Source organism: Saccopteryx leptura, chromosome 13, assembly GCF_036850995.1.
Source record: "Saccopteryx leptura isolate mSacLep1 chromosome 13, mSacLep1_pri_phased_curated, whole genome shotgun sequence".
Lineage (NCBI taxonomy): Eukaryota > Metazoa > Chordata > Mammalia > Chiroptera > Emballonuridae > Saccopteryx > Saccopteryx leptura.
In genome coordinates, this window is record NC_089515.1 from 4,799,961 (window position 1) to 4,820,507 (window position 20,547).

Below are 20,547 nucleotides of genomic sequence, written 5' to 3' on the forward strand. Positions count from 1 at the left end.
TAATGAAATCAACATACGGGTTAGAAACAGATTTCTCCCGACATCACGGGACACTCGTCTCCACGAGCAGGTTTACGAGGAGGAAGGATGAGAAGTACACAACTGAGCGGCATGTGAACAGGTTCAAGAAATCTTATCAAGATGAGGCCAGGCCTAACTTGCACGCGGCCACCTGGTCCAGCATGTGGCCAGCTGCGGCCCCGCCAGCACACACACCAGGAAGGGCGGATGGAGCGTGAGCTCCCTGCATCCGTGGCCGGCTCTGCGGCTGCTGGGACACACGGTATTGTTTTGCTGACAGCCGGGCTTGTATCCAAGGTGTACGACAGGTATCCCCTCCTGCCAGTGACTGCCCAAAGGACAGCGTGCAAGTGAGATTTCAGAAGACCCGGGGCATCTTCATCCTCTGTAGAAACCACTCTGGCGATGGCAGCTTCCCCGGGGCTGGCTGCGGTTCATTCAGGCTCACCAGCAGAAAATGCTCACAGATACCCTTTGGCTGCCTGAGTTCCACCTGGGGGGCGGGGGGGGGGGGACAATCAAGGCAGGCTGGGGACCACCCTGGGTGGGAGGGTAAATGTGGTGTGTCTATCTGGGTGCGATGCTAAGTGTGGGATGGTGGCCACCCCAGGATGCTAAAAGCACTTTGGTGGAGAACGGATCTTTCTCCAGCATGCAAAACGCAACCTGACCTTTTTGCTGTGTGTTGTTGGTTTGATCAAATGCTGAATTGGGCAGATTCTTGATGCCAAAGATGTTCCTTGCTGGACTATGAAGTCCAGACTACTGGGTTTAGGTCGCTGGTATTGGGTGCACTGCTGTTTGGCGTGAGATTGATCCCCTAGAGAGGTCCCTGGGATTGGTCACATAGAACCTTCTCTGAGGATGGAAGCTGGCCCCTGATCTAGGTCTACTTGGGGCTGGCGTGCAGATATGAATAAAAATACATTCCAACTTACCAGCTGCTGACTGACCGTATAAACTGAGGTCACAGAGCAAGGCCGAGACGGCCTTTGGAGAACCGTTGTTGGGTGGGTTCCACCCTGGCCAAGCACCAGAGTCTCTGGGGCAGACTGGTGAACCCCACCCCGAGCCCTGGCTCACTCTAGGATGGAGCCTGGGAATCTGCATTTCTAAAGAACTGGCCCACCTTGGGGTTCTTCACACGGAGCACAAAGCCAGCTCTCAGAAGACGCCCTTCCACGAGGCAGTGCTCTCCTTGAGGTTGGCCGCTGTGGGTTTCCTGCAAACGCCTGGCCTGCCAGCAGCACAGAACATCTGGAAGTAAGGCTCCGTGCTCCCGGAGCACCACCCAAGGCCATGAGGGCCATGCTCATCATCACCTGGGATGACGGATGAGCGAGTCCGGGCTTTCGTTCCAGAAGGGAAGTGCGCACGCACCACAGCGGGTTCCCATGAGCCTGTGTGGGTTCATCTTCGGACGCTCGGCAGGGATGCTCCATACGGCAGATGCTTTGGGGAATGACCGACCTGTGCCTTTGAGGATGGAGCTGGCTGGTGCTCACTCGTGACCATGGCGACACCCATAAGAGCCCCGTGTGGCAGCCTGTACCTGACCGCGGCCCCCACGAGGGAGGAAGCAGGTCAGCGCCATCCTGGTCCAGCTGCGGCAAAACGGAGCAAGGAGCTGCCCAGCAATCACTCACAGGCCCTCACAAACGACGTCAGGAACCAAGCCGTGCTCCCCACACCCCGGGCACGGAGACTCTGCCAGTGAGCCCCGGGGATCCCGCAGGGGAAAGCCTCAGTCCATCACACCGACGGAGATTCACAGAAAACCCAAGCCTCACAAACCAACAAGAACAGGAGAAGGCAGGCCGGCCGGCCCGAACTTCCTGCTTCTCATGATCATGGGCATGACTTGTGGACGGATGTGAAAATACGGGTTTTCCAAACATTCGCAAATGAAAGCGAAGACCACAGGTAACCTGTGAATTTGTATTTTCCGGCACTTCGGTGTGAACCAAATTGCTAGAAAACAGATTTCCTCCTTTCAGCTTTCCCGTGTGCCGCTTTAAAATTCATCCTTTAATATAGTTATAAGGAGCGATGACATACTGCTGACACGAAGCTCTCTCTGGGGAACAAATTATTTTCCTCTGTAGGACTCGAAACTCTTAAAATCCAATTTCTGTAAAAGCTTACAGGGGAAAGAGAGAAATCAATAGGACCTCCGCAGACCAGACTAGTTTTTGTCCGGCCTTGGTTTCATCGCCTTCAGTTTTGAATTTTGTATCCTTTGGTTTCTGCAACATCTAAATTGGAATCATTCAGATGTCTAAACTCCCTTCCTCTTTTTTTTTTTTCTTTTTTCTTTTAGCCACAGGGAGCCCGCCTACATGAGGCTTCCCGTCCAGGCAATGTGGCCACGGAGGCCCTTCGGAATCAGTCCCTTCCCACTCCCCGCAATGTTTCTCATCACAGAATAATTCCAAACCAAAGAGATGCATACAGATTGGTGGCAAAGTGGCTCCCATCGGGAAGGCTGTTACAAAACACACACACACACACACACACACACACAGTAGAAACGGAACACAGCAAGTGTGGTCGAGGACACGGAGAAGTCGGAAGCCTCCGGTGTTCGTGCTGGAGGGATCAGAAGCGAGTGCAGCTGCCGTGGAAAACAGGCTGGCGGCTCCTCAAACAGCTAAAAATAGACTCAGCGTGTCCCCCCGTGAGAGGCCACGTCTGGGTCTAAACCCACAAGAAGTGAAGGCGGGGAGTCGGACAGAGACCTGTCCCCCGAGTCCACAGCCCCGATGCTGACGAGAGCCGAAAGGGGGGAACAGCGCAAGTGTCCACCGGTGAACAGAGGGACAGATAGCAGCGTGGTTATACACACAGGAGAATACTGTTCAGCCAAAGGAGATTCTGACTTGTAACCTGGCTGGAAACCCAAGCTTTGCCCCCCGCCCCTCGGGGGTGCACTGGCTGATGTGCTGAGGGTGGCGGGGCCACTCAGGTGAGGCTCGGGACGGCCGGGAGGAAGGGTCCCCACAGAGAGGTCTCAGGAGCAGCCTACCCTGTCAGGGACCCCTGGATTAGCAAGGTGGGCTGGGGTACACGCCCGGCCGGGTGTAAGGGGGTCCCGGCCTCCCCCTCTCTGGGCTGTTTTCACTCAGTCAGGCGCGTGGGGTTCATGTCAACAGCACCCTCCGCGCCTCCCACATGGGAAAATGAAGCCGGGAGAGGTGAGCTGCCCAGGGCACCGAGCTAGAGGGCACAGCCCCCACGGGAACCGGCCGATGCCCCCTCCACTGCCAGGTTCACGAAAGCTTCGCGACGCACAGATGCGTGAGCAGGTAGGTCACCTCCCACTGAGCATAAGACACCCTCCGGAGTCACCCATCCTTTTAAGACCAAGTCCTTCTGAGGAAACACTCAGAGTCTGTCTCAGGAACATGAGCAGAAAAACAAAATCCTATCAGCATCGCAGCTCGGAGAACAACTGAGGACCTCCTGCCAAGCCCAGGCAGGGAGAACGCAGGGGTGGGCGCCTGCAGGTTCCCACCTACGCCACACACACACACACACACACACACACACACATACACACACTCACACACACACACTCTCACACACACACACACTCACACTCTCACACACACACACACACATTCACACACACTCACACATTCACACACATACACACACTCACACACACACACATTCTCACACTCACACACACATTCACACACACTCACACACACACATGTGCACACACATTCTCACACTCACACACACACACGTGCACACACACATTCTCACACTCACACACACACACTCACACATTCACACACACTCATTCTCACACACACACACTCTCACACACACTCATATACACGCACTCACAGATGCACACTCACACATACACACTCACTCTCACACACATACTCATACACACACACACACTCACACATTCACACACGCACACTCACATGCACACTCACACACACACACGCTCACGCACTCTCATACCACTCTCATACACACGCACACTCTCGCACACACACGCGCACACACACTCTCACGGCATCGCTGCACCCCGGGCGGGCACCTTTCTTGGGGCAGCCTGGAGCCGGGCTCTAGGACCCTACCTCTGCTGCCCCATCGGTCAGTACCAGACGGTTCCCAGCAGCTGGTTAACTGACCAACAGGAGGAAGCAGACCAGGCGCATTTGTAAGAGAGAACTTTCTGGGTCTTCCCATTCCTGCAGCCTGGAGTTGAGTTATCAGGGCGGGGCAGGGGTTTCTGTGGGAAAAGCATCGCTTCGTGCACGCTGGCTGATGTCCACAGGCCTCGGGGCCGACGCATGTGTGGGGAGGAGGCCCAGGGGGCCAGGGCCCAGATGCGGCTGTTCTCCCCCCGCCCCCCACAGCCCTGGACAGCTGCGTGCCGACACGTACCTGCCATGCAATCAGGTCCTTGAGCTTCTCGATCTGCTCGTGGGCCTCCGGGTGCTCCTGTAAGTACCGTTCCGTGAAGAAGGCCTGGAGTGGACAGGGCGGCGGGGGGGGGGGGCACTCAGTACAACTGCTCACCCCACACGCACCTCCCGTGCACCAGGCCCCGCGGAGGGAGAGAGTGGTGGGTAACACGGACCCACGCCCTGCCCCCAGGGAGCTTGCTCTCCTGGCTGGACCCTCCCAGCACCAGGGCAAAGCACCCAGTAAGGTCAGTAAGCGGAGGGAACAGGTAGCCAGCCAGGGCATTCGGGGTGGCACCCCCAGGCCTGGGAGCCCAGTACAGCCACCGCTGACCTGACAGCCCAGTCAGCTGGGCGGCAGCTCCCTGGGGGCTCCCAGGCCTGCACCCCCATGCCGTGCCCTGCCTGGTCTACCCTACACTAATGGCAGCTCCCTGGGGGCTCCCAGGCCTGTCACCCCCATGCCGTGCCCTGCCTGCTCTACCCTACACTAATGGCAGCTCCCCGGGGACTCCCAGGCCTGCCACCCCCATGCCGTGCCCTGCCTGGTCTACCCTACACTAATGGCAGCTCCCCGGGGGCTCCCAGGCCTGCACCCCCATGCCGTGCCCTGCCTGGTCTACCCTACACTAATGGCAGCTTCCCGGGGGCTCCCAGGCCTGCACCCCCATGCCGTGCCCTGCCTGGTCTACCCTACACTAATGGCAGCTCCCCGGGGGCTCCCAGGCCTGCCACCCCCATGCTGTGCCCTGTCTGGTCTACCCTACACTAATGGCAGCTCCCCGGGGACTCCCAGGCCTGCCACCCCCATGCCGTGCCCTGTCTGGTCTACCCTACACTAATGGCAGCTCCCCGGGGGCTCCCAGGCCTGCACCCCCATGCCGTGCCCTGCCTGGTCTACCCTACACTAATGGCAGCTCCCCGGGGGCTCCCAGGCCTGCACCCCCATGCCGTGCCCTGCCTGGTCTACCCTACACTAATGGCAGCTCCCCGGGGGCTCCCAGGCCTGCCACCCCCATGCTGTGCCCTGTCTGGTCTACCCTACACTAATGGCAGCTCCCCGGGGGCTCCCAGGCCTGCCACCCCCATGCTGTGCCCTGTCTGGTCTACCCTACACTAATGGCAGCTCCCCGGGGACTCCCAGGCCTGCCACCCCCATGCCGTGCCCTGTCTGGTCTACCCTACACTAATGGCAGCTCCCCGGGGACTCCCAGGCCTGCAACCCCATGCCGTGCCCTGCCTGGTCTACCCTACACTAATGGCAGCTCCCCGGGGACTCCCAGGCCTGCCACCCCCATGCTGTGCCCTGTCTGCTCTACCCTACACTAATGGCAGCTCCCCGGGGGCTCCCAGGCCTGTCACCCCCATGCCGTGCCCTGTCTGGTCTACCCTACACTAATGGCAGCTCCCCGGGGGCTCCCAGGCCTGTCACCCCCATGCCGTGCCCTGTCTGGTCTACCCTACACTAATGGCAGCTCCCCGGGGGCTCCCAGGCCTGCACCCCCATGCCGTGCCCTGTCTGGTCTACCCTACACTAATGGCAGCTCCCCGGGGGCTCCCAGGCCTGTCACCCCCATGCCGTGCCCTGTCTGGTCTACCCTACACTAATGGCAGCTCCCTGGGGGCTCCCAGGCCTGCCACCCCCATGCCGTGCCCTGCCTGCTCTACCCTACACCTAATGGCAGCTCCAACCGAGCATCCCGTTTGTCCAGGACGATACCATCCTGGGGCCCGCTCTTGGACAGTGACCCTTTGCCTCCGTCTCTGTCTAGACCGGGAGTCAGCAAACTTGTCTGGACAGGGGCCTCAGCGCTGCTGTTGCATCAGAACAGCCACAGAGAGGACGTAAGGAATGGCCGTGGCCCCGTTCCAAACCGACCGACAGGAACAGGAGGTGGACCGTCGTGTGAGCACCTGGTCCAGAGCTGGTCAACTCTGCCCATTCCTAGCGAGACACTGCCCAGGGAGACCAGCTGGCTCTCTCCGTTGTGCCAGCTCTGAGAAAACTGTCATCTTGTGGCTTTTATGATCCCAGGTCTCTTGAAAGCCACCAGAGGGTCACTCTTCAGAGCCAACTGGGGAGGACAATGCCCGGGCCCCTTGACTTCTCTGCAGCCTGCAGTCCTGACCCGGCTTGTCACTGCTGAGATCAGAGTAGTTTCTGGGCTCAGAGACGGGGTTGGGAGATGGTCAGTCCCCAGGACAGGGCTGTAAAGAGAGCAGGCACGTCACCTGCCTTTTCGTAATTGGCGAAGCCGCCCATGACAGCAGGGTCGACGATGCCGTTGAGGAGCATGGAGAGGGGGTTGATGGGGAGGCTGGGGTCCTCCAGGTGCTGCTGCACCATGCTGTTCAGCTTGTCGTTGGTCAGCTGCATGGTCTCGATGGCGTTCTCCAGCGGGCTGATCTCCACCTGCAGGAAGGGAAACGGCACGACCTCAGGCCGCTGCCTCCGCGTCCGGCGCTGCGTCCCAGCTGACACTCGGGCTCATGGGACCTCGCCAGAGGAGACACATTTCTGAGCGAGGGGAGGCTTTCCACACCCCATGCACCTCCCTTCCCAGTTGATATTTGGGGCGTGATCCCCAATTACCCAAATGAGGACAGCTGGGCATATCAGTCCCACGTGCGTTCACAGGTGTGGTCCTCATGTGCCAATCCCAAAGGAACAGTGCCAGGCCACCTAGTTCTGGTGTGTGTGTGTGTGTGTGTGTGTGTGTGTGTGTGTGCCATGTGCGTGCATGTGTGTCTGTGTGCATGTGTATACGTGTGTGCATGCATGTACGTATGCATGGATGTACATGTTCATATGCATGTGCACACGTAGTCATTCCAGGAAAACACAGCCTGAGTGGCGCCTGAGCACAAACTATCTGCTTCACAAATGAGGCCTTTTAACCATGGTCTTGTTTGCTGCTTATTCTAAAGAAGGTGAAGATGTTAGGGAACTTTTGAGCAATCTGTCCCTGTCCTGGGGGCAGGCCCGGGCACTCTGCAAGCCCCTTGCACCTGTTTGCTCAGGATGGGGAGGGGCCTGGCAGGGTCTCCAGGTTAGACCACAGACCACCTGTGGGGGAAGAGCTCGCACCTCCCCAGGACGGGGAGGGGCCTGGCAGGGTCTCCAGGTAAGACCACAGACCACCTGTGAGGGAAGAGCTCGTACCTCCCCAGGACGGGGAGGGGCCTGGCAGGGTCTCCAGGTTAGACCACAGACCCCCTGTGGGGGAAGAGCTCGCACCTCCCCAGGACGGGGAGGGGGCCTGTCACCACATTGGACTGGACTTCACAGGCCCCGTCCTACAAACCGGCCACTGCTCGGCGAACCGACCACATGTCCTCCTCGACCTCCCTTCCTCGGTCTCTTGCACCTCTGCCCACTGTTCTCAAGAAGGCACAGTTTCCTATTTTTGTCAAACCAGCAGTGTCAGCTACAGTGTCCCCACGATAGGCTGTTCCGGGAGGCACGCAGGAGGGGAGGCACGCAGGAGGGGTGGGGTGGGGTGTGGCTGCGGCTCTCCGCCACGCCGTTGTGGGATGACACGGAAGCCCTCGCCCTCTGCTCACAATGGCAGAGGCACGTCCTCACAGAGTCGGGCTCACCCCACTCCACTTCCAGCTACTAAGCTCCTTCCTCGGGCGTCCCGGCCCGGGCACAGCGCACAGAATCCCCGATTACAAAGGGCTGACAGGAAGAGGCTCGTTAAGAGGCTTAGCGCCTGTTGAAGTGAAGGGTCTTCTCCTCGCCGTGTCTGGCAGCTGGCGAGGCTGGCGTTCTGCCGCCAGCCTCCTGAGCCGCGCCTGCGTCGGGGCCCGCTGGGGTGCTCCGGGCCTCAGGGTGGGTAGGCATGGGGGCTTCCAGAGCAGAAAGTAAAATGGCCCCACAGGGGGACAGGCACAGAGCCCTGGGGCTTGCTAGGGGACAAAAGACACGCTAATAACACGCAGTCCTTCCAACCAGATCTCCTGCACTGGTGTCCCCACGCCCTGGCGCTGCTGTGGTTTCAGTGAGGACCTGCTGCCCGACCTTGCTCGCGCCCGGGAGCTGCCCACCCAGGCAGAGCGTGGTTTTTAGCACATGAGGTGTGAGTAGTCATTTCTTCAAAAAGTACCAGGGAGGGAGGGGGTGTGACCAGTGGTAGTGTGTGTGTAGAGCATTGACCTGGGGTGCTGAGGACCCAGGTTTAAAACCCTGAGGTCACTGGCTTGAGCGTGGGTTCGTAGACAGGACCCCATGGTCACTGGCTTGAGCCCAAAGGTCACTGGCTTGAAGCCCAAGGTTGCTGGCTTGAGCAGGGGGTCACTGGCTCAGCTGGAGCCCCCCAGTCAAGGCACTTATGAGAAAGCAGTCAATGAACAACGAAGGTGATGCAACTAGGAGTTGATGCTTCTCATCTCTCTCCCTTCCTGTCTCTTTCTCTGGCTAAAAAAAAAAAAGGTTCCAAGGAGGTGTAGCTTCAGCTATTTTATTACTTGGAATGAGCAAGTGCTATTAATCAAGTTGTTGTCATGTAAATGGCAATAAAACCATCAGGAAGAAAGATCTGGAAAACTGCGCAGGATGACCTGCTTGGAGTGTTCTGTGGGAACAAGTGGTATCTCAGCTCCAATTTTCTCATCAGCGAGAGGGGCGGGGTCACGCAGCACCTCACTACGGTATAGGGGGGTCCGAGCCTTGTCTGCTGTGGGGTCTGCAGTATGCTCTTGGCCACCGCAACCACGTGGCACTCGGGGGTGAAGAGGGCGGGTCAGAGGCATGAGGGAGGGATCAAGGGTAATTCCTCCTGGGGGAGGGGTGTGCTTACCATGAAAACAGATTTGACCTCAAACCACCGCAAAATCCCGGGTAACTTATAGGCCGTCGTGAAGATGGTTCTCTCGATCCACATATTCTGCAAAGGGAACACACATGTCGCATGTCAGGGGTCAGCAGAGGGATGGACACCCTCCACTAGGCCCACGCTCGTCTAGACAGGGCTCCTCCTGGGAGCCATGACACACGGCCCTTCTGTGCTCCGGTGGGGGGCGGGGCGGTGGTCTGCATTGAGGCAACATCTTGCAAACCATGCTCTGCCTGGCAGCCAGCCACACTGGGCACAGCAGGGCCCCCTGCCAGCCTGGCCATCAGTGCCTACCTCCCTGCTCGTTGGCAAAACATTCTAGATATCGTCGCAGAGTCGGGGAGAATCAGACACGTGGAAACGAGGGGGTTCCCTCTGCACCTCACTTAGTGGGAAGAGGACCTCGGGGGCAGTTGTTAAGGAAGACTGACCTCACAGATTAGAATCAAGTCAGGGTTTCAGGCTTTAGTTTTTTTCACGTAACTGGTTCTTACGTTATAAAACAAAGCTCGGAAACAGAAGGGAGAAAGATCACCCGCTCCTCAGACATGGTCACTTTAACTCTTTAAGATCTATGGTGTGAGACTTCTTACTAAGCATTAAAAAGTTTGTCTGTTTCCCATAAAAAATGCCATTTGATCATCTGTCTGTGTTATGAACACCGGTGCATTCAATGTCACAGGGAATTGTTTCCAGCTGAGGACTACAACTTGACACTTCTCCTTACATCGCTGCAGGGGTAGCCTTCATCGCGCCTGTGGGGCACCCCAAACCCCTGCGGTGGGTGCCCGCTGAGCAGGCCGAGTCTGTCCACCAGGGTCCCAATACAGACACAGGGCCTAATGGAATGTCCACACTTCCAGAACTTGGACTGATCCTCAAACCTCTGAGCTGGCAGGGGGGGGGGGGGGCGGGGAAGGACATGGCCAAAGCCTCTGGGACACGGATACTGGCCAAGGCCGCCTTGTCCCCAGGGGCCGATGGTCCACGTGCCCTGTGAGGCGGCCCCTGGGGGTACTTGCGGGCCCAGATCACGCCGGATGCCCACACACCTCAGGAGGGCCCAGGAGGGCCCTCTGGGTTGCACCGTGGGCTGAGGGCCAGCTCCTGCTGTCCTGCTGACTCAGGCCCTGCTTCTCCTCCACCTCCTTGCTGGCCCTGGGATCCCAGACCTTCCCCCTTGCTGTGCGGAGGTGAGGACATGATGCCCGAGCGGCCACCCTTGAGCTCCTGCCCTGGCAGGACAGCTGGCCCGGTCCCCCTGCCTGTGAGCCTGGCTTCCCACAGCTGCAAGGACCCCTGCGCTCATCTGGGAGCCCCAGGCTCTGTCAGCCACACTAAGTCCCGCGGCTTCCGAGAGCCTCCTCTCTGTGCTGCGGCCGGACGGGGCCATTAGGGGATTCCAGGGCCACTTAGGAAAATCACAGCCTCGGAGGGAGGCTTGTGCAGCTCCGCCTGCCGGGGGTCTGGGTTGTTCTCAGCACTGCCCCGCGTGGCGGGGAGCTTGACCCACAGTGTCTCCGCCTCTACAGGGAACACAGAGCTCCCAGATGGGACGAGGCGGGAAACTCAAGAAGAGCTGACAAATCCGCAGCTGGGAGACCCTGCCGCATCAGGGCATTAGTGCTGTAAGGACCGAGACAGACGGCGGCTCAGACAGCCACCACCCTCCGTGCTGCTGTCCAGGTCGGCGTGGGCGGTGGAGGCGGGGTTTGTCTCACCACTATGGTCAGTGCCATCAAATCAGTCACCAAATCAGTCCAGGATGCCCCCTTCACCAAGAAACAGGGGCTTAGTTTGGAAACAGCCAGTGTCAGAACCGGGGACGACTTCAGAATTCATGACCCCATGCTCCTAAACTGACGCACAAGACCCCGGGGATGGGCAGAGTGAGCCCCGAAGAGCTGGGCCCGAAGATGGGCAGGCCTGGCCCGAGCAACGGGGAACCTGGTGGAACTCAGGGCTTCCAGGGGGTGGGGCGGCAGAGGCAAGTCCCCTGGAAGTGTCCCAGCTTTCCTTGTGTGTCAGCAATAAGTTGCCAATTCACCTCAGGCCTGCAGCCCCGGCATGTCCCTCCTGCAGGTGGTGGGCAGCCGATCCCAGCTGTGCTGGTCTCCTCAGGGGTCCCCAGGACTCACCCTCCCTGAAATATGTGTCAATCTAGGGTTTTTGGAGGAGGTTTCCAGGACAAGAGGACGCAGAAATGTTCACATTTCGAAAAGCCCTAAAGCTTTACTATGTCCTTGCAAACGGAGCTCCATTAAACCAGTTCTACACAGGTTTTTCAACAGGCGACAAGACTCTGTGTATTTCCATGACTCGAACGCAGTGGCTTCTGCAACCATGGGCAGGGTGCGGTGACAGTGCTGCCTGGCTGTCACAACTGGGGCACGGCCCCCAGTATGTAGGGGGTGGAGCTCAGGGTTGCTGCTCGCCCTCCGCCGATGGCTGGGACAGCCCCACCATGGAGAATTTCCCCGCCTGTCACTCAGTGATGCCTGGCGTAAACTCTGCCCCAGTGCCCATGGGGTCCCTCCCTCCAGGAAGGTGAGGTCCAGTCCACCTCCTGACGGCCTGTCACCTGCAGAGAGCCACATGAGGCCCCCGGCACCTCTGCATGTCCTCTCGCCACGCGGGCTCAGCACCTGCGCCAGGGCCCGGGCCCAGGTGGAGATGAGCTCAGACACACCAGGAGGGAGTCGTGGGCGTGCTAGGAGACCGGAAGCACCTTTGCAGCACCAGCCACCTGCTGTGACATCACAAGGACTTGGTGCTGTTGTCTGTGACATGGTCACCCGCTCACTACACTTGAAGGGGCGCTACATGAGGATTTCAGCACATACTAGGCTGCAATGGCCTCCGAGGATACATTCTTCCACAGGCCATTTGTTCTGTTGGGGGGGGTGAGCTCTGGGAGTGTTCTATTTGTGTGTGTGTGTGTGTGTGTGTGTGTATGTATGTTTTTTGTTTTTTTTTTACCGCAAATTCGTTGTCTGGGTTTTTCTCTCCCTTGCGGATTGGCCGGGAATACTCAAACCTCTGAACCTCGTTCACCCTGTAAAAACTGTAGAAACAGAGAAGTCAGCAAGCATTCAACCTCAAAAGACCTGTTGATTTTCCTCCTAGAGCTGAGGTCCTGTCTCCCAACAGGTCATCCACTCCCTGAAATATCCCTAGCCTTGCCCCCGAGGCCTGTCTCCCAATAGGTCATCCACTCCCTGAAATATCCCTAGCCTTGACCCCGAGGGGACAGCTGTGGCTTTCTGTCCCCATCAGCTTCCACACGGAGATGCTGGCAGGTGGAAATGTGACCTTGAGTTCTTTCCACCCCTGTCCCCGGGCGCTGCAAACCCTGCAAGGAGAAGAGATGCCGAGAGCCAGGGAAACGGGCAAAAACAGAGAAGGGGACACGGAGGAGACAGGAAAGGGCTGCACCCTCCAGTTATGTGTAGAGAACATGTAAGGTAATTTATTAGTTTAGACCCTGGCTGGGTAGCTCAGTTGGTTAGGGAGTCATCCGGATACTCCAGGGTTATGGGTTCGATCCCCAGTCAGGGCACATACAAGAATCAACCAGTGAGTGCATGAATAAGAAAAACAACAAATCGATGTTTTTTCCTCTCTCTCTTTCTCAAATCAATAAATAAACAAAAATAACATTGCTTTATTGGTTCAATTTACTAACTCAGCAACTACTTTATTAAAATAATTTAATAATTTATCATGTCTGTATTATTTTTAAAGAGGCCTTGCATACTTTAGTTTCAGGGTCACCAAAGGCAGATTTGCAGCCACCAGACTGGCAGGGACGGAAGGAACCAGCACGCCTTCCTCACACGGGGCGGGGTGGGTGTCACGTGTGTGCCCGATGACGCAGGCTGCAGAGACGACTCACCCCTGCCCTGAAACACAGGTGGGCTCCCCACTTCAAAGGGAAACATCTACTCATAACTACAGTTCACAGACAGCTTCCTGGCTCTCCAAGAAAAAAAAAGTGGCAAAACTTAAAATGCGTGCCATTGTTCGTCAGTAAACAGAATCCTGGTCTGTTTGTCACTGTTGCTGATAACAGGTTAACTAAGAGGTCCTGAGTCTTGCGAAGGACACAGCCAACCCACCCAGCTGGAGGCGACGCAACAAGTGGACCATGAGCCTTGTTAGACCATCAAACAGATTAATGCCTTTCACCAGAACATGGATCAAATAGAAAAGAAAATTCTTCACATTAAAGAAACATCTAAAACAGGATGTTTCTACAGCATTGCTAATTAGGTACAAGTCAAGGGAGAGGCAACAAGTCTCATTCAGATTCAGAGAGCTGACCCGTGAATTTTAAAACTCGCCTCGTAATAATCCCACGTCAGGTCATTGCTGTTCTAGAGCCGACTAGAACAGGTCTCCACCAGGAGCTGACTTCCGGATCCCTCTCCCTGCCTCACAGAATGTGGACCACCCCCCCCCCCCGCCCCCAGGCCGCACCCCGGGCATCGAACTCAGAGCTGCTGGGTGTGGCCAGGCCTGTGCACTGCTGGGACCCTACAGGGTCTCTCTCCCAGGTGGGTCGTGAGCAGACCAGGGTCCCCTGCCTCTCTCCTGAGTCTGCCCGGTCTCCCTGCCTCTGGAGAGGAATAACCCCTGCTCGCCTGCAGCCCGGAGTATTCACTTCGTCCTTCCCTTCCTTCACCAAAGACCCTGGAACACTGTGGCTGGAGCAGCCCAGGGGCACCTGTCCACTTCTACACAGACCTTTCTCGGTGACTACCTGTAACTGGGTTCTAGCCACGGTTGGGAGTCCGTGGGTTTGGAGGGCCGACTGTATGCACTGGTCTCTAGGCCATTTCATAAAGTGCGGGTGGGAGGGGATCCTGGATTCAACGCCCCCTCAGATGCTGAGGGACAAGTCCATTTGGAGGAGCCCAAAGTTAAACACAAATTTTCGACTGCGTGGGAGGAAGGGGCGGTGCCGCTAACCCAGGTATTGTTCAAGGGTCACGTGCGCCTCCTTCAAGGTGTGCGCCTCCTTCCCTCTCGAGGCTAAAAATAATCCGTTTCCTTTTTCCTTCAATCTAAGGGAACAGAAAGCTGTGTCCGAGGAAAGCTAAGCACTGGCTAAAAGCCATCCCTTCCAAGGTCGACCGGTCAGGAGGAGGCATCTGTCCACAGCCTTCTGCCACCTTCGTTTGGGCAAGAGAAATGGGCTGATTACCTTACGATCTGCTCGGAGACAGGCCTGTGAAACTTCGGGGGCAAATCCAGCTTGGGCTTCACCGTGAAGCACTGAATATCTGAAGGGGGGGGTCAAGGATCACAGGCGGGGGGCGGGGGGCAGACATCAAGCAGCAAGCGCAGCCCTGAGGACTCCCGGCCCCGCCCGCGGGGTTGGCGACCACTTCCTCCCTGCTACCTCGTTGTCTTAAAGGATACACTGACCGGGGGAGTTTTTAATCTCGTCGCCGGGTGGGGACGTGGTCTTCATTTTCTCTGCGTTTGGAAACTGAGTTAACAGCCGAGCCTCGAAATCTTCCCGGCGCTCATACTCTTTCCCCCGGTAAATGAAAACCTTCCCCTGGAAACAATGACGTGACATGTGTTAAATACCACTGCTGGACAGGGCCGGGACAGGTTCACACCTGGAGGAACGGCCGTTGTCCAGCTGAGAGAAAAAGTCGCTGGACGGGGGGACGATGCGCCATCGCCAGTCTCACTCACCACGGACACGGGACCGTGAGCTGCACTCAGCGATGCCAAGCGGTCAGCGCCCATGGATGGGACCAAACGTGGGGCCGTGCTGTGCTCTTAACAGGAACAGCCAGTCTACAGATTGTTAATTAAAAGCCAAGTGTGTGACCACAGCCCACCCTCCAGCGGGCGTGACACAGTGAGAAAGGGGGGCTCCAGGGACCAGGACAAATGGAACCCGGTGTCATATATACATGGGCTGGGGCAAGAGAGGGCTTGCAGTTGTGAGTGTGCAAAACAGAGCTTATTCTTGTATCACTAATGATTGTATTCTTTTCTGTACAAACCACTGTATACCCGCTTTTGCCTCACCCTGTATATAGATAAATGCACATACATTTTTGTTTCCTGGTAGGACCTAATTTGTTTTCATCCTGCCCAAGGGCATTTAAGAGAGCATCAGGTGACAGGGGGCCCCTACGAGCCTGTGCAAGACATCCCGGTGTTCTGAGCAGATGTTGGCAGGGTCTCCGCTTCCGCAGAATCAGAGGGAAAGGGGGCGAGGCCAACACGGAGGACGGGAGCTCTGGGCCGCCCCTGGCGGTGACAGCGTGGAGGTGGCTGGCAGGAATTCCCTCCTCTCAGAGTCATAGCTGCTACCCACCGCCCCAACAAGGCAGACCGGACAACTCCCCCTCTAAAGGCTGGCTTTGTCCATCTCAAATGACACTGTGGTCACCTCCATAAATTCCAAGTTGGGGAGCCCCTCTGGGGGCTGTTACGGATGTCTGAGCTGGGTGACCTTGGGCGTGGGTGCTAAGGAGGTCAGCACCCTTCCTTACACCAGGTGTCTTGCTGAGGCTATTTCTGTCCTGGTGAGACACGGAGACTCTGTAGATATATTAAGTACAGTTCTGATTCTAAGGTGTCACAGACTCGACAAGTGTGTCCTGAGTGGCAACTGAGTGACAGAGAGATGGCAGCCGGTCGGCAGCGTGAAGCCACCGCTGGCTCCTGAAGCCTCCTGCCTCCCCTCACCCACCCAGCCCCCTTTCAGGGCTGTGTGACCCCTGAGGAAAGTGACAACAGGGACACACTCGGAGCGAGAGCCACGGGACTGGGAAATAGGAGGTTGGGGGGGGCTGATGCCTTTCCTTAGGGGATGAGGTATGTGGGCGTATCGGTTGTTCTAATTTGGGGTCACTGGGCGAAAGGCTCCCGATTGGCTGGTCACAAGTCAGCTGCAGCCCTGTTACCTGCCGTGACCCTGGACAGACAGATGCCAGAGAGGGGAGGAGACAGAGGACAGAGATCGGCATCGCACGGAATAACTTGTACATTTAGCTCCTGGAGACTCAGCTCAAAGTCAAATTACACTTCTGTCTAATGAGCGGGTTTTCAGAAGATAAAGAGAGATCTTCTGGTATTCAATTTATCTCCTTCCCGAGAGTCAACCTGTTCCGAGTTCCTGTAAATCATTAAAGAAGGAACAATTTAAGAATTGAATATTTTATTCACTTTGTGCGTTAGGTACGTCTTAAAGTACCCATTATAGAAGAAAAATGTTCTTTCTAAAAAAAAATAAAATAAAATAATGTCAAGCAGAAACCAAAGTGATATGTAGTCTTAATCAGACATATAAATATACAACGTGGGCATCTTGGAAGGCTATGTATAGAGCCAAACCTTTCAGAAATTCAGGAAGATTTAACGTACAGCAGGTGCGATAAAACGAGCATGAATTTATGATGCTCTGTGCCAGAAGAAAGACTTCATAGTAGAAATGCGTGTAAAAGGCTTTTTCATAGAAAAACAGTCATGAGTTACAGGCAAACACGCTGATGACACCTCCTAGAAGTGTCAATTACTGTGCCCCCTGAAGGGGTCCCTTCAAACGGTGAAAACGGGGGGAATGCACATCTAGTCAAAAGCATGCCTTCCTTGTGAGGAACATAACTATTAATAGGATTGCAAAAAAAAAACACAACCAAATAAGTGAATCGATTCATAAAGGAAACTAAAGCCAAAGGGACAGCTAGACAGTTCTCAGGGACAGCCAGCCAGCCCTGCGGTCAGCAGCCAAACACCTTACACGCTCTCTGTACCTGCGAATGTCCTTGTCAGACTGACCGCTGACAGGTGAGCTGTGAAGAGGAAGAAACATATTGCTACGGCCCCAGAACATGATTGCCATTTGTCCTTTGCAATTTGTCCTTTTGATGGTGTGTGTGTGTGTGTGTGTGTGTGTGTGTGTGTGTGTGAGGGGGGGGGTGACCCAGTGTGGTCCCTGCCACACGCATCATGGGGACCCTCCCAGAACATCCCTGGCACCAGTTGACTCGGACACAATGCCTCCTCTCCCCCACTGGCATGTGGGGACACCAGGACAGAGCCACAGTTAGTGGCCTGAAGTCACAGCATTGTCCATGGAAGGCCACACCCACGGTAACTTTCCGCACAGCACGGGTCAGCCGTGATTTAGGGTCTGCCTTTCTCTCTCTTTCTCAGGCACACACATTAATTAAAGCCTGAGCAACATCAGGTGACCGCAACTCCAAGCTTGTGATGGGGTCCTTCGACTTGTTTATTGAAAATAAAGGTAATGTCAAAATCCTCCCTAATTTTGGTCTTCTAACCAAACGTCCTCTATTTATTTTTCTCTTTGGAAGGGAAGACTTTCTCCAAAATCTAGGTCTGATCAGCCCCCATCTTAGATGGACGCCACCTTTGACTGTGCCGTGAAGGCTGTGGTGTCAAGGGCAGACTGACCCACGGTGACAGCGACATTGCCAGACGCCCTAGCCAAACCACCAGGCCCCTGATTGACAGGTCAGCCCTGCGAGGGTCACCTGTTGACACTGTTCCTCTTAACAATGACAGGTCCTCCCCCACTACGTCCTTCCTGCTGACGACAGCACGTAGGGATGGCGCAGACTACCAGGGACCCCTGCGGAATCAGAAACAAGGGGGCTGAGAAAACGCAGCCCTGGGACAAGGGCTGTCACCGTGGGTCAGTCTGCCCTTGACACCACAGCCTTCACGGCACAGTCAAAGGTGGCGTCCATCTAAGATGGGGGCTGATCAGACCTAGATTCTGGAGAAAGTCTTCCCTTCCAAAGAGAAAAATAAATAGAGGACGTTTGGTTAGAAGACCAAAATTAGGGAGGATTTTGACATTACCTTTATTTTCAATAAACCGTCTCTGCTGGCTCGAACGGTCCTGGACAGCTGTGCTTCAGACACATGGCTCCCGGCTCCCGAAAGCCAGAGGGGTCATGCACCGTCTCCCAGGAGAAGAGAAAACTAAATGTCGTTAAAAAAAATGCCCTACGAAACGACAGGATATCATGCCTCAATGGCATCCTAGTTTAAGTTTTTGAGCAACAGTTCTCCTAGGAGGCCAGGCAGCATTTATTCACACAATGTCTTCTCTGGCCTCATGGGCGTTTGGTTGGTTCCTGACCGCGGTATTTCTTGAATCACATGTCCAACAGCACATGCCTGGCCCCGGGGACAGAGTGAGATTCGGGGTTCCCAGCCCTGGAAATCCATTTCCAGCTTCTCACGCAATTACAAATGCATGTGTTCATCCCAGTGCTACTCCTAATTGCCAAAACGGCCCACACGTCCGTCAGAGGACTAGCACTGGATAAACCAAAGGGGGTCTACTGGCAGAACGGAATGTTATGCAGCCATGGAAAGGGATGAAGTCTGTCACCCGCTGCAGCATGGCTGGGCCTGAGGCTGCTGCACTAAGAGAAATAAGCCGGATGCGGTTCTGTCACCCGCTGCAGCATGGCTGGGCCTGAGGCTGCTGCACTAAGAGAAATAAGCCGGATGCGGTTCTGTCACCCGCTGCAGCATGGCTGGGCCTGAGGCTGCTGCACTAAGAGAAATAAGCCGGATGCGGTTCTGTCACCCGCTGCAGCATGGCTGGGCCTGAGGCTGCTGCACTAAGAGAAATAAGCCGGATGCGGTTCTGTTACCCGCTGCAGCATGGCTGGGCCTGAGGCTGCTGCACTAAGAGAAATAAGCCGGACAAACAGGACACACCCTGTAGGATCCCACTCACACGAGGTCCCAGAATAGGCCGATTCACAGGGACGGAGATGAGAGGGTGGTTCCAGGGAGGGAGGGGTGGGGAGAAGGGGAGGTTCTTTTTCTACTGGGAACAGAGTTCTGTGTGGGAAGATGAAAGAGATTGGGAGGTGGATGGTGGTGGTGGTTGTATAAGATGAATGTACATAAGGCCACTGAACTGCACACTTAAAAATAGCTAAATTGGTATGTTACACATTACATATATTTCACCACAGGTTTAAAGTATACTCATAAATCTCTGAAGAAGAGGTCTATTTAGACAAAAAAAAAAAATCAGATGGAAAGCTTATAGGGAATCAAATAAAATATTATCAGCCCCCACGCCCCACCAGCACCCTACGCCCTGCGAGGAGCCACCTAGGACACGAGGAGTCAGACAGACGTGAGCCCCGGAGTCAAAGTCCACCTCCTTCCTCAGAACGGGGCGGGCGCTTGGCCCAGGGAGCCGGCGGGTGCAGGCGAGAGGGAAGGAGAGCTCACCCGCAGGAAGGTGGGGAAGGCTTGTCCGTAGTAACCGACCGCAAAGTAGTCGGGCTTGGGTCGGATCACTTTGACGATGTTTTCGTAGAACTGAGCTTGTTTTTTCTGAAAAGGAGAAAACGCATTTCAGGATTCAGCAGCACGTTCAGGGAATCTGTTCTTTGGGATTCTTGCAGTGGGCACCTCAGGCTGCGGCCCTGGGCGGTCGTGGGGGATGTTGGGGGCACGGAAGCCTGCCTCTGAATTAAACCTTGCCACGCGGTGGAGACCCTCGGGCACGCCACAGGGAAATCTGACCAAAAAGAAGCCAAATTCAGGAACCATCTGGGATTTATAGGTGTTCTCAAAAGCCAAAGAGGGCCCCAGAAAAAGTTTTTCTTCTGATTAAATGGCTGGTCTAGAGTATTTTTTTTTTAAATGGTGTTGATCAGATACTGGGATACACTAAATAAAGAACTTAAAAGGGCAGAATTCTGCTCTCAAATAGTACTATAAACATCACAACGTCATGAAGTGAGGGACGTGGCGAGAAGGCAGGAAGCAGAGGACAGCCTCTGTGTCAGGAGACGAACAGCGGCTGCCACCCGCCCAGCCCTCCGGGAGACGGGGTCCCAGGGGCTTCTCGGGCTATCGGGACTCTCATGCGTGCAGGGCCAGCCGTGGCTCACATAGAAACCCTTCAGGGAGGTGCTAGAGTTTGGTCACCGAAGCTCACAGGGGAAGAGAAAGGGGTGCTCGTGGGCCAGAACCAACCACGGGCAAATCAAGACTCGTCCTCCCGAGAAAACGCAGGGCGGCGTCCAAGGCCACAGGAGAAGCCCCAGCGTGAAGAGGGACAGGGACCTACAGAAGAACAAGGCAGACCGTGGGGGCTCACTTCCCCAGGAAGGAAGAAGGACCTACCAGCAGTTCACTGAGCTGCTCGTAATCGAACATCTCGTTCTCGTACTGCTCCGCCAGCTCCTTGCCCAGCGCGATGGCCTCCTCCCACATCTGCG

General features: G+C 56.0%; 1 protein-coding gene across 2 annotated transcripts in view; it reads right to left on the bottom strand.

Moving 5' to 3' along the window:
- LOC136384597 (dedicator of cytokinesis protein 1) overlaps positions 1 to 20,547 on the bottom strand; it is a 432,442-nt gene that overhangs the window by 18,800 nt on the left and 393,095 nt on the right. For both annotated transcript variants that reach the window (XM_066354964.1, XM_066354963.1), the window contains exons 39-46: positions 20,453 to 20,542; positions 19,550 to 19,654; positions 14,714 to 14,855; positions 14,496 to 14,574; positions 12,269 to 12,353; positions 9,254 to 9,340; positions 6,688 to 6,864; positions 4,432 to 4,515 (exon numbers count right to left, since the gene is read on the bottom strand). In XM_066354964.1, coding sequence (XP_066211061.1) covers positions 4,432 to 4,515; positions 6,688 to 6,864; positions 9,254 to 9,340; positions 12,269 to 12,353; positions 14,496 to 14,574; positions 14,714 to 14,855; positions 19,550 to 19,654; positions 20,453 to 20,542 — 849 coding nt within the window. The remainder of the gene's footprint in view (positions 1 to 4,431; positions 4,516 to 6,687; positions 6,865 to 9,253; positions 9,341 to 12,268; positions 12,354 to 14,495; positions 14,575 to 14,713; positions 14,856 to 19,549; positions 19,655 to 20,452; positions 20,543 to 20,547) is intronic.